Here is a 13,590-nt window from a genome sequence, read left to right on the forward strand (position 1 = left end):
CTTCCTAGCAGTTTTCTTTGCATCGGAATTAATGAGTTATTATTGCTTTTTATCTTTTTAATCAAAATAAAATCCCTTCCATTAGCTCAAATCATCCCATCAGATTAGGCCATTTGGCAGCTCTGATTACCCAAATCTCTCCTCGCTTCGCAAAGATTCAGTGGTTGCACTTAGGAAATAAGAAAAAGGCCCATTTGAAAATTAAATGAGATTAGCCCAGAAAAGAAACTTTGCAGAAGGACAAGGAGAGATATGCCTGGCTGGAGGACCTGCCGGAGCAAGGACCATGCAGCCCTGTGTCAAAAACCCTGGGGTGCCTCTCTGCCCGTGGAAGTCGGGGAGCACAGAGCTATTTTTCCTGCAGCCCTGCGGGATCTGCCTCCTGGTCTGTCTTTGCCCTGCTCACATCTCTCCCGGGCAGTTCCTCATTGCCAGGGCGAGCGAGGGACACTACAAACCACTGTCTGGTTTCATTTCACCCACCTCGAAGAAAAGCTTTAGTCCTCCTCCCCCCCAACCCCCGGTTTCTCCTACCTCCGCGGAGGAGCGCTCCGGTTCCTCAGCTCACTCTTCGTGGAGGCGTTCGTCTCCCCAGCTTTCTGCAGGTACATGGAGGGATAATAACCCGTGGTTTCATCCTTCCTGCAGCACAACACAAAGCAACATCGCTTGCAGCCTTTGCTCGGCGACCACCATCTCCTCCCCCCTGTCCCCAGCAGGATTGCTGGTGCTCGGTGGGCTATTTCTTCTCATGTTGCTTCAAGTGATGGGGGCTTTAACTGACCCCCCACCTTACATGCCTGAAAGCGCGGCTTGAGTCCCAAATGCAAGTAGGTAGCAGACAGCAATGGCTCACAGCTTTCAGGGTCTCACCAGCTCATATTATCTCCCCTGGGGGGTTTGCTGGGCTCCTAAAGCATCGCTCGGGGCCTCCTGCCAGACACCCTGCTGCTGTGAGCTCAAGAAACACTGGTCCCCAGCCCGTCTCCCCCTCCAGCCCAGCACACCTGCAACCACCAGGAGATGCTCCCGGCGCCGCTCCCCTGGGCACAGGCTGGGGCAGGAGGATCCCCAGGGTTTGCAGCCACCTTGTGTCCTGCTGCGGATGTGCAATCTGTGACTCTCCAGAGCACAAACGCAGCTGGGGTTCCCCTTGGGAAAGTCCGAGTTTGCATGACAGGCCAGGGCTGGGATGAAAGCGGAGGTTTTGCAAGGTGAAACTTGCCAAATGCTTAGGGGCAGGCAATATAACTGATACATTTTTCCCCATCCGCCTCCTTGTTGGATATCTCTGAAGCCCCCAGCCGAGGAAGCCCCAGCCGCAATGTTTAACACTTGGCAAAGCCACGGGCTACGAGAAGGAGCACTGCAAAAGGAAGTGCTGGGCAGCAGCACCAAACAGTCCGTGCCTTTCACAGCCTGGATGCAGAGAACCGCTGGTTCATCCCTTCCCTCTGCCCGAATCCTGTTTGCCTCATTTGTTCTTGGCATCTCTCACCTGATGACCCACCAGCCATCAAGGAGCTTGTGGATGACTTCTATGGTATCTCCCTCCTTGAGGGTCAGCTCATCCTCCTCCACGGCTGTGTAGCTTTTCTGGACAACGTATAGCTCACCTGCTCACAAAATGGGAACAGCGGGTTGTATGCTACTGCCCCAGGAACGGGGCTCAGCCTCTCTGGCCACAGGGGAGAGGAGGCACCAGAGCATCTGCCCTACATTTCAGGCAAGGCCCAGGGTGCTTTGGGTCTCTGAGTTTGCATTCAGACTTCCCCCAGCCTTGTCAGCGCCCACGGCTCACCCCAGCCCCTCCAGCACCTCTCCAGGAGAAAGCTGGTGAAAGCAAGCGGTGGAAGCGCACCTATCCCTGCTGAAGAGCATGTTTGTAATTCGGGTCATTAAATGAAGAAGAAGGAAGTGCTGTGCTAATAGAGTCTGTTGCAGTGTTTCGAAAACCAGGACGATGAAGCCCGGGGAGCAATTGGCATGAGTCTGCAGGATCCCCCCTCTGCTCCGTTGCGACGAGGCCCCGCTGTCCCGGTGGGGTGATGCGGGGGGGTGATAAGGAGAGAGCACAAGCTGAGCACTAGGGAAAGCCTGCGCCTTGGTCCAGACGCTGCAGCGTGCTCCTTTGCCAGCCCAGCAACTCAGCGTGCGCCCAGCTAGCTCAGGATGGCCGCTGGATGCAGATGTGCATCTGTGATCAGCCCAAACAAGCACCTAATGCTGAGTTGCAGGTCACGGGAAGCTCCCGAGGTTGAGAGTAAGGCACGGTACCATGAGATTTATCCCTCCTGGCAGCTCCTACAGCAACATCTCCCTGCTCAGTGGTCCTGCTCAGCATGGACTGCCCAGCAGTGGCCTTGCAATGAACCGTCCCAGCAGGGAGCTGCAGCAGGCTGTGCTCTGGCGCACGCCCTGGTTACCCCAACATTTTACCTGCGTAGTTGGGCTCCTGCTCTTCAGACTCGTCAGGACCATCCATCGGCTCCAGATAGGCAGCTGGCACCCAGCCCCGCTGGTTCTTCAGCTGGCAAAACCACCAGCCTGCAAAGAAAGCAGCCGTGGGCAAGAGCAGAGGGTGTCCCGGGGGCACCATGGGGGCACCAGCACCGGGTCGGTCCCCAGCTGGGGTGGGCGCAGGCATCCACGTGGCCTGGACGGAAGGGAAGGCGCCGGGGCTGGTCTCTGTTTACATGGTGCAACCACGGAGCTTGGCCAGTTCCTCCTGCTTCCTCCTGGGCAGGAAACCTCACAGGCTGAGGCACGCGGGGAACTTGCCAGGTTTTCTAGGGTTGCCCCACATCCTCCCTGGCCAAAACTGGCTGTCATGTGGCTCCATGTGAACGTGAAACATGTCCCAAGGGGGTGGGAAGCACTAAGAGGTTCAGTGCTGCCAGTTGCATTTGCTCTGAGCCTCTCCTCTCCATCAGGAGACCCTGATACAACCGCCTGCCCTTAAACCTATGACCCGGCATAGCTAACTCGCATGCTGCGTTTGGCTGTGAGATGCAAGAGCAGCCCCTGTCCCTGCTGAAATGGTGGCCAGGAGGGCACTGGCCCTCAGGGCCTCTCTGGGGAAAGGACACATACCACTCTCGCTCTTCTCCACGACATCCACCATGTCCCCGGCTTTCACAGCCATCTCAGATGTGGAGCTCTTCTCGTAGTCGGCGATGGCTCGGTATGTTTGCAGGACAATCGGGCCCGTGATGTCTGCATGGGAGAAGTGAGAGATGTTCCCTCTCCTGGCTCCCAGTGCAGAAATACCCCATTTCAGGCAGGCCAAGAGCAGCCCAGGACAGCCCAAAGCACTCTCCCTGCCTCTCCTGGTCCCAAACCAGCTGGATCCCAGGACAGGCACTCATTCCCCTCAAAGGCTATGGTTTCCTCCCAGCTTCAGCTCTGGCACAGGACCATGCTCTTGGTCGAGGCATCTGCCATGGGATGGCTGCCCCTCTCCCCGCTGGGCTTTGCTGCTGTGGAGGCAGCCGCATGCACCCCTCCGAGGCACCTCACCGGTGGAGTTTTTCTTGGCATCCTTTGGCAGGAGGAAGACCTCAGGCTTCTTGATCCTAGACGGGTCAGAGCAAAGGCAGCTCAATGCCGACCAACCCCACCGCCAGCAGCAGTGCCCTCACTGTGGGCTGCTGCCAGCGCCCGGGGCCGGGGACATGGGATTTCCCCCAAAATGGTGGGCAGCTTCACTCACTGACTGTCTGTGACGGGGTTCGTGTCGTCGGGACGGACCTTGAAGAAGTTGACCACGTGTAGGCACCGAGAGATCTTGTGGGGCAGGTTGATCAGTGTGTAGCAGTACTCGGCCAGTGTGCCCTGCCTGTTCTGGGTCGAGCGCTGCCCATCAAACCACTTCGGTGCTGGGGGAGAGGGGAAAGGACTCAGAAAAAGCAGAGAGCCCTTTTTATATGACTTTCCCAAGCAGGCTGCTCTGAGTTATTAGTTTTGCCCCGAAAACAAGTGGGTTTGGCCCCAGGGTGCTGCACGGTGCCCATAGGGCAAAGCTCTGCGGGAGCACGGCCCCGTCTCCTCCCTGGCTGCGCTGGCCCCAGCCCTGGCAGGCATACGGGGGGCCTCGCAGGGTGATGAAAAGCTGGGGAGATGCTGACCGCGGGGCCACGGCTCTTCCGCAGAACCGCTGCAGCCGCGCGCTCCTGGTTTCAGCGGTGCGGAGGTGAGCGTGACGCAGTGCCCCCGGGTGCCCTGGGCAGCGCGGGGGAGAGCTCGGTGCAGCTGGACCTGTCCCCTGCAGCCCGTGGACCCTTCTGCAGCTCGTGCAAGCCCAGAAAAGACTCCGTTTGACCCCATTTCAGTTACAGGATAACACCCGTATCCGTGCTCAAAGCCCAGCTGCTGGGCCATAAATACAGTGGCTGTACGGGGGCACAAGGAGGGCTCAGGGGACCAGCTGGTGGCCAAGGGGACATGTGCATGTCCCTCTGTCCCTCTGGCCACGGCGCGTGTCCTGCAGCAGCCACTCATGATCCTGGAGCCCTAAAATGCTGCCTGGACCCACAGCAGTGTTGAACCTTGTGGCAGGGGGTGTGTGTGCAGCCAGCGGCACCTGCCTCGTCCCCAGTGCTTTCAGTTCCCCAGACGGGACCAGGACACTCCGAACAGCCCCAGGCTGGCGGCGGCAGCGCATGGGAAGGGTCCCAGCGCGGGGTTGTTTGTCCGGCCCCGAGGGGAGCGCCCCGTGACGTGGCACTGCTGCGTGGTGCAGGTTTATTCCTCCTGGAGAGGTGTCGACCACCACCCGCAGCTATTGCTCCTTCCTGCCTCCTTTAAAGCTGGAAATTAAATAAAAGGGGGAGTTTTGCTGACCTGCCCCTTGCTTGGGGATGAACCGTCAGCTCTGTGGATCAGGAGTTCATTCCCTGTCATTGAAGACATATTGCGTCGTTTCCTCTTACAAAATATCTGTGTTGCCATAAGGGTACTAAAACCAATCGCAGTGATGGTGTCCCCGAAGGAGGGCTCAGCTCAGCTCAGGGTGCCCAAAGCCAGACCCTGTGCGCCAGCCAGGTGGTGCAGCCGATGCTGTAGGACGTGGCTCTCCTTCGGGGAGGAAGGATGGGGTCTTCAGGGCTGGCAAGTGTTGGAAGAAACCGTCGCCGCAGCTCAGACCTTTCTGGGGTTTTGATTTCAAGCCCAGTGGGCAGGAACAGAAACTGCACCAGGCAGCTGCGCAGGAGACGGCCAACAGAGCTCACTCCTCCGGGGAATTTCCCAACCAGCTTCAATTTCTCTTTCAACCCCCGGCCCTGCACCTGCCCCTCACCTGGCAAGTGCGGGATGATGCGGTTCTCCATGTTGATGTCCCCGGATTCAATGGGGAACATCTCCTTCAGCGCTTTCTGCGGAGCAGAGACAGGCATGGCCGTGAGGATGGCACCGAGGGATTCCCCTGCAGCACCCACACCCCTGCCTGTGGCTTCCACACCTCTGCCTGTGGCTTGTCCCCCTTCCCAGCACTTGCCCCGCCGCCACTGGCATGTGCTGGCAGGACCCCGCACCCCGACACTGGGAGAAATCTGCCAGGGGAGCACAGAGCTGATGGTTCCCCGCTTCGAGGGGTGAAGGAGACTGAAGCACTGGGACCCAGGAGCCTCCTTTGAGCCAGGTTTGTTTTGGGGCAATTTCAGCTGGAATCCGCCCTCCTCTTCCTCCCCACCCTGAAGCCCCGCCGCACTGGGCCGGTTCCAGTGCCCACCCTGGGATGACTCACGTGGAACTCGTAGATCTCGGTAAAGCGGCGGTAGACGAGCTTTTCAGAGAGGTCGTTCCACTTCACCAGGAACATGTAGACCTGAGGGGCAAAGCAGAGGTGCTGCAGCTCTGCGGGACCCCGCACCCCATCGCAGCCGAAGCCCCTGGGAGCTTCGCGGATGTTCCAGTTTCAGACAAACTGTGTGTTTTCCTCCCACCTCCCCAATGTGAGTAGCTCTGCCTAGGCTGTGAGCAAGCGGGGTGCTAGGGAGGCTCGGTGGGGATGGAGAGGGCACAGAAACATGCAGATGGGTGGGAATCAGAGAGGGAAAAGCCCTTTCCAAGCCCCTGCGAAGTAACCAACAGCTTGCAAAGGAGGTGCGCAAAATCTTGCATGACCAGGACGTTTTAGCCTCTGGCTGCTTCCAGCTCATGCCATCAGCCGTGACCTCCCCCAGAAAGGATGCTCTTAGGCACTCAGTCACATTTATCTAAAGAAATTTGCTGGACAGGCCTTGTACCCCGGCCAGTGCTCACTACTCAGCTTGTCAGAAGCTCGCTGCATACTCACATAGTGCTGGCTAGGGAAAAACCTTTTCTCGTAGCCCAGCAGCTCGATGTGCCGGATGAAGGCATCCCCCATAGCTGCTCCTCGCCGCGGCGTCCCGCTCCGGCCCCTGCTCCTGCCTCCCCGGCCGTCTCGGCGTCCTCACCTCCCCTCTGCCTTTGCACAGCTCCGCTTCGCCGTTAAAGCTCCCGGGGAAAGCGGAAGTCCCGCTGCAATCGCACCCGTAATTGTTTACCCGCTGTGGTTTGTATTGAGTCGGTGTTTCCCGTGGGGAGTCTCCAGCACGGACCCTCCAGCGGCTCCGGGGCTGGGGAGGAGGCGGGCAGCAGGGAGGCCTCGGGAATGCCCTGGAGACGCCTCTGAAATCAGAGGCCAGTGAAGGTTCCAGGGCCAGGTCGGCTGCCCCAGTAGCCAAGTGGCCACTGCGACCGCTGAGGCTGCCCCGCGATGGCACAGGGTGCTGCAGCACCCGTTTCGCAGAGGCTCAAGGACAAAGTGCCTCGGCAATGGCAACCAGAGGAGTCTTTACCCTCTTGAGTGGAGCTGGATGGACTGAAGGACGCAGGCAACGCGCTCCCTGAGCCCAGGGATGGCAGCACCGTCCTCTGCAGGGCTGGGAGAGCGTCCTGCGCTGCCAGGGCAGGCGGGGAAGCCGGGGGCACGGTGCCGGCAGGTTGGGGCAGCCACGGGCTGCGCGTGCAAGAGCTCCTGCCCTTGCATCACCGTTTCCTTGCGGTCACCTGCAGCTTCCCCAAAACCTGCCACCAAAAGTCTCCCTTGAGCAGCCCCAGGACCTGAGGCAGCCCCAGCGCTGCAGCTCCCCTCACTGCCTTACCCGGGCACAGGGCCGCGGGGCACCCCAGGCGTGGGGACACGCCAGGGTGGGCCGGAGATGGACCTCTGCCTCCCACTGGGAGAGCACGAGGGTCCCTTGCGGAGCCCCTCCGCAATGGCAGCGCAGCAGCATCCCCCCCCTCCACCCCCAGCTCTGAGCAGAAAGGCCTGAAGGGACGTGAGGGCTGCACGTATCGATCCCACACTGCTCGCCAAGGTGCACCCGGCAGCACTTTTGTCCCCAGCAATGCCACCCTCGATTAAAACGGGCGCCAGTGCTGGGCTGTCCCCTGACAGAGCCGGGACCCACTCCCCACGGGATGCTCGGGAGGAGCCCAGCTCCAGCCGGCCGTCAGCCCTCAGCCCCATCCCTGCCTCCCTCCGCTGCAGCCCCTCCGGCAGCGCGGGGGCAGATGGTGTCCCCACCAGGCCAACACCTCACCGGGAGCGGAGACGTCTTGGTCAGTGAAGCAGCCCCTGTGTCCCCATTCCTGGCAGGCAGCAGCCCCAAACCGGCAGCGGAGCCAACGCGGGCTCTCCCCGCTGAGCACCACCAGCAAACCACGGCACAGGCTCAGCCCCCGGCGCCCTCGTTAGCTGTAAAGACAAAAACTTGCTCTGGCTGCATTCAAAAAATTAAACACTAACCATAACTTTACCCCCGAATCTCAAGCACGGTGCTTTGCAGGTGTTGAGATCAGAAACGGCGTCATTTAAATTTGGTTTCTTATTATTTTAACATGGGGAACTTCCCTATATGCACGGCGAAATTACACAACCAGTAATATTAAAAAAGATACCTCCGGGGCTGTTCGGATTTGGCTGTTAATAGCCACACTGCTTCTTCTTATGCAGAACCACCGCAAACTTTGTCACGAAAGCTAATGTTATAATTACAATCGTTTGTACTGAAGTTAAAACTGCATTACAGGCAGCGCATAGCTGGAAACCACTTAATTCACATGTTTCTTCCTGTTTCTTCATTCCTCATCTTGTGATGTGAGAAACGAAACGGAGCTCGTAGGTCTCACTGCTGGCGATGGGTTAGTGCAGTGACACAACCCGTAACGCGGTATGATACACCGCTCAGCGTTTCCAACTGCCCCACAGTTATCAGGTGGCCAGAAGCGTAATTTTAGAAGAAAATTCTTGGGGGCGTAACGACCCCTCTGATAAACAACCTGAGTTTGCGGAGTTCCTGAGCTGATCCCTGTTTTAGGAAACAAGGCTGGCATCTGAATGCAGGACCGGATTTTTGAGAGAGATGGAGAACTGCTGCCGGCCTCCAGCCCCCGAGCTGGTGGCAGCGCTTTGCAACGCACCACTGCTCCAGAGTGAGGAGAGCACACGCGGCACTCATGGTGACAGGTTCCAGTCGAAGTTATTGAAGAAGCAGTGCCGGAGATTTAGTTTCTCAGGCAAATGGACTATTCTGTAGTGCTTCCACCCAAAACTAGTACCAAAACCTCTCAGATATTAAAAGCTGAAGGAAGGAATGCTGCTCTAATTTTGTTCAAAAGGCAGTTTTTGATTTTTTTGGTAGTTTAAATTTAAGCATAATTCAACACGGAGCCGAGGGAGGCCTCACCTGTGTCACTGATACCGAACTGCTGTGTGCAAAATCACAAAAACAACAGCCTGCCCTCTCCCTTAGCGGTCTGCCGCCGACGGGACAGATGCAAAACAAAATGCAGGAGAAAGGGTTGAAGTTTTGTGTTGTGGAAAACTTCAAATCCCAAGGGAAAAACACTGCTCAGCAGCCGCACGGCAGAGGTGCCGCACCTCCGCCTGACATCCAGCGGTTCCCGCTGCGAGGAAAGCCGGGGTGCTCCACCATGGACACCCGGGATCCCACCGCTCCGATCCAAAACTCCTACTGAAGAGAAAGGAAGCGGCCCAAGGCGCAGGATGGGCCATTAAAGTTCAGTAACACACGAGGAATAGATCCTGGTCTGCTGCTTCATCCCCACAAAGCTGCTCTGCTGGAATAAAGACATATTCAGAGCTCTGCTAAGTTGCTGCAATTTTATTTATTTACTTGTTTATTAGTACAACAAGGCTTTTTAGGGCGTTATCACTAAATACCCAGAGTGACACACCTCATTTATTTGTAGGTTGGAAATGAGTGAGATTTTCATACAGTCAATATCTTAAAAGTCTGCTACCTGTATATATATATAGTGTGTGTGTATATATATAGTAGAGAGATATATCTCTCTCTACTATATACAGAGATAGATTTTTTTAATATAAAATTGGTATTCGGAAGGTATAAATATTGGTACAATTCTTTTGTCAGTTTAATTTCTCTTGACTGGATATAACTGGATATAACTCAAAAGGTCTGAGACCAAAAAGAGAGTTCAGTGTTGAAGACCGACGTGCCCTTCAGCATTGCTGCGAGCCCCGCAGCGGGACGCACACCACGCACGCCACCCCCCTAACGCCCAGCGCCCTACGGGGACCCCAGTCCTTCCAGTAAAACCACTGCATCAGTTTTCACTTCATTTTTCTTTCAGCTCCTGCACGCAAAGTGCACGATACATCTGCAGGATGTCCGCACTCTGCTGCTATGTACTCAACTGGAATTACTTATTTTCACAGTTCTTTTTGCTCTGATGCCTCACCCTCGTTTTGAGCGAGCGCTAATGACTCCAGCAGCAGTATATAGGCTCGCCGGGCAGGCAGCTGCGCAAAAAGTGCCTCCTAAAGATAGCTGAGAGCGAAGAAAGGGATGGACCATCCTTCTGCTTTTTCAAAAGGGGAAGCGGAGAGGTGGCTGAAAACCCAGGGAAAGCTGCACTGAGTCATTTCCCCATTCTGAACATTTCTAGCAGCAATCGCGAAACTGGCCGTTGCCTCGATAACAACCCATGTAGGGAGGTATGTTAATTGAGTACATCTATTAAAGCAATCAGCAGTGGAATATGTCAGCGGTTATGGTTTGGCACAGAACCCACAGAGCTGGGAGTTCACAGGTAGGTAAAGTCAACGGGCTCATTCCCGTGGGACCGAGACAGCGGCTGTCGGCCGAGGCAGGAAGGCAGCACGGCACCGGTCACCACCAGTTCCCATCTGGAGAGCTGGAAAGTGCAACTGGGACGAGCGTCTTCAAAACAACTCAGCGTGGAGCTAACCCCGCTCCTACTGACATCACCAGCACAAAGCCTGAATATTGAAGCCGGAGCGCCTACGTCTGCACGCAGCAATTGCGAAAACACAAACGCTGCTCTCCCTTGCCTCCAGAATGACAGAGCATGTGCTGCTCTCAATTCATCTCAATTCATCTGCCGAATTTCAAGTTGCTCCCAAGGAACAGACACCGCATCCGATTGAATTTAAGGCTTCAAAATTTTCCTTGAAGATACAGCCACCTCACCCACCCGGAGCCGGATTCCTGTCTGAAAGGCACGACTGGAACTTCCTTCCTTCGCTGGAATGAGTAACTCTGCCTGCCTACAGAATTACTGCTAGAACTTAGTTTGTTGTAAAACATGTAAACGTATACTGCATGGACAGTCATGAAAACCATCAGAAAAGTCTTTATTTCTTAATCAGGGAATAAGGTTTACCATTATTTGTGCATAACGCAGTCATCCTAAACTCATGCCAAGGAAAGAGAAACCTTTACAATCATCTGTTATCTCCTCTATAGAGATTATCATATAGCCAGAACTTTACATCTCTTACTGTTTGTGAAACTTAAAAAAAAAATAATATGCGTACACGAGTCTCTTACATGATGTGGGGCGTAACCAGGACTAGAGAGGACTTAACTTTTGACATAGTAGGAGGTACAGCAGCTTGTAGCATACATTTCGTAACTAGTTCTAGACGAACGGCAGAGAAGCGCTCTGAGAGGTCCAGGCGAGTTTTGCCTACGCTAGGACTGCAAGACCAGATCCCCCCCATCTATAAACCATGTGATATTCTGATAAAACATGCACTTACTACTTTGAATTAATGGAACAAACTATAAAAGGGTTTAATTGAATTTGGTTCCTAATCCACACACTGAAATACTGACCATTTCACAGTCCGTCTCATTAATGCGTACTAACGGTCAAGTGAACCAATTTATCTTTTATTTATGAAAAACATATGAATTGTGATAGATATCATAGGAAAAATTAGTTCAAATATACAGATACTATTGTCCAATAAGCCATTAAAGGAGTAAGAACCAAAAATTACTGATTTCCCCCCCCTCCCCCAAAGTAAAACTAACAAACTGAACTACTTGCAGGAATTTTTCTTCATTACAAAAGCTGAGATGCATTCAGGTACGGTGAAATTCAGCTTTGTTGGGAAATGTAGACAGCCTCTGTTCAGTCTCAGTCGATTTTAATCCCTGCCATCTCCCGAGCATTGCTGCATCAAATTTAGTCCTTATAATATATTCCAGAGTAAAACCAGCCATTCCAAATCTACAGTCATTCTTTGCTTTAAGTCAATTCACAGAACTGCTGAAAAAGTAGACATTTCTATCTAAAAGTACAAAAAGGATTTGTATAGAAGGTACTTCTCTTATACAGTTATATTACACAGCTCAAGACAGTCCCGGCAGGCTCTTCTCAGAACTGGAAGCTTCTGACTAGATAAGAAAAAATACAAAAAGTGAGTTAGTTCCATTGCAGCTCTGTATCTTATTACCATCATGAGTAGTTTGTGTTACCTTTTGCAGTTCTCTAGGCCTAAATTCGGAAAGCAGAAGCTGAACACTGCTCTCAGTAAATACGAGATTAAACGTGTGCTGGAGTGGTCTCTGTGAGAATTCAGATCAAATATTTGCTTTAGTATAAATTCAGCAGATGGCCTAAAGCATCCCAAAATCCGAACCACTGCAGCACCAAATTGTGCAGCCGTTCCTCAGACAAAATTTCCGTGACCTTCAGTGGACAAATGAGACGGCTTTTTGTACCTCCCTTGGGTAAAGTGCTTCCCACAACAAATCAAAAGTTTTTCTTTAGTTTATTTTCCCCTGCCATTTTCAGTTTTATCACAAATATTTCCAAAGCAGACTTCACCAGTTTGTTAGGATGACTATGGCTGTATTTAAAATTCTCAGTGCACAGTTGGGATGTCAGTCTCTGCCAGTTTCCACCAAATCATTTTGGGACTTGTCCCTTCAGTCCCCCACCCCGGTGCCGCCAGCAGCCCTCCGTGTCCTGGGCCGTGTTTATGCTGCATGGACAGAGGGCCACGGCACCAAGGCTCTCCTCTTCCCAAAAAAGCCGGATGGTGGCAGGGGTGGAACCCGGAGGTGCCCCCAGCCCCTGCTCCGCGCGAGGGGCAAACCGCAGCGTCGCGCTGAGCTGCTCGGGCCAGCAGAAGTGAACAGCCAGAGCTCGGGTTTGCCAATTTGTCTGTGCCCTCAGGACTGGAATAGTACGCAGACGTTTTCTTCTCTGGGATGAATACCGTGTCTTTTTCTTACTAAAGCCATAGACAGGTTACAGCTCGAGCGCGCTAAACAAATGTATCTGACTTTACATCAACGAAATCAAATTGCTAACGTTTCGAACGCTACACAATGAGGAAAAGATTTGCTTTGGAGTATTATCAAAAAAAAACGGAAATGGGAAAAAATACTACAGAGCTGCGATAGCTTAAAATTGCCATTTTCCCAGAAGCATAGAATGGTTTAGGTTGGAAGGGACCTTCCAACTCGGTCCAACCCCCTGCCCTGGGCAGGGACACCCCCCACTGGAGCAGGTCGCTCGCAATTTCCTCTGAGTGAAGCACAGAGAGTCACAACCGTGTGGGTCAGCCTTTGACATCTGGTGACGAGACAGCGTCGCTAGCACTGATCTGCACCTCCACCAGAACGTCAATTTTAGTGAAAATGAGTGAAGCTAAAAACAGTATAACAGAAAGATCTGGACATTTTTGCATTGTAAATTAAACTAAGCTTTTAATAAAAATTGACGGAAAAGAAAACAAAACCAACCAACTTTTAAAGGAAGTTGGTTTCTCATCACACTACCAGGTGTCCCTCCCAGCATAGACAGTATCACAATCATAGCGAAGAGCTTTCCTGCCCAATTACAATTTGGAAATACACAGGTTTTACCAAGAAATAATAATGCTCTTTCACACAACCATGTCGGAGTTCTTCGTAAACACTAATTCCCTAAGCTTTCATTCCCTCTGCTTCTGAGGTATGTAATTACCACCACCTATTTTTATTCATAGGCCACATTCTCCTAGGACTGACTGCCTCACAACTCTGAACACGGTGCGCTTTACGTTGTATTTGCATCAGGTAGTGAAAACATCCTACATTTCACAGGTGAGAACTGAGACAAATCAAGTAATTCACAAGTGAAGGACTGGCACCTTCTGGCATTCAGTCCTGTATATCAGCCCTCTTCTCCCCACCCAAAAATATCAAAATATTATTCCTTGGCAGGTGTTGACTTCAAGACACTCTAAGGTTTTTTACCCAGTATTGATGAGGT

General features: G+C 53.3%; 1 protein-coding gene across 1 annotated transcript in view; it reads right to left on the reverse strand.

The window, feature by feature from the left end:
- NCF1 (neutrophil cytosolic factor 1) overlaps window positions 1-6,373 on the reverse strand; it is an 8,423-nt gene extending 2,050 nt beyond the window's left edge. Inside the window, exons 1-9 of the mRNA XM_009885099.1 lie at window positions 6,299-6,373; window positions 5,747-5,827; window positions 5,300-5,375; window positions 3,713-3,878; window positions 3,520-3,575; window positions 3,094-3,216; window positions 2,440-2,547; window positions 1,499-1,616; window positions 535-642 (exon numbers count right to left, since the gene is read on the reverse strand). Coding sequence (XP_009883401.1) covers window positions 535-642; window positions 1,499-1,616; window positions 2,440-2,547; window positions 3,094-3,216; window positions 3,520-3,575; window positions 3,713-3,878; window positions 5,300-5,375; window positions 5,747-5,827; window positions 6,299-6,370 — 908 coding nt within the window. The 5' untranslated portion in view covers window positions 6,371-6,373. The remainder of the gene's footprint in view (window positions 1-534; window positions 643-1,498; window positions 1,617-2,439; window positions 2,548-3,093; window positions 3,217-3,519; window positions 3,576-3,712; window positions 3,879-5,299; window positions 5,376-5,746; window positions 5,828-6,298) is intronic.
- Window positions 6,374-13,590: the final 7,217 nt, after the last annotated feature.

Source organism: Charadrius vociferus, unplaced genomic scaffold (genome assembly GCF_000708025.1).
Source record: "Charadrius vociferus isolate BGI_N301 unplaced genomic scaffold, ASM70802v2 scaffold54, whole genome shotgun sequence".
NCBI lineage: Eukaryota > Metazoa > Chordata > Aves > Charadriiformes > Charadriidae > Charadrius > Charadrius vociferus.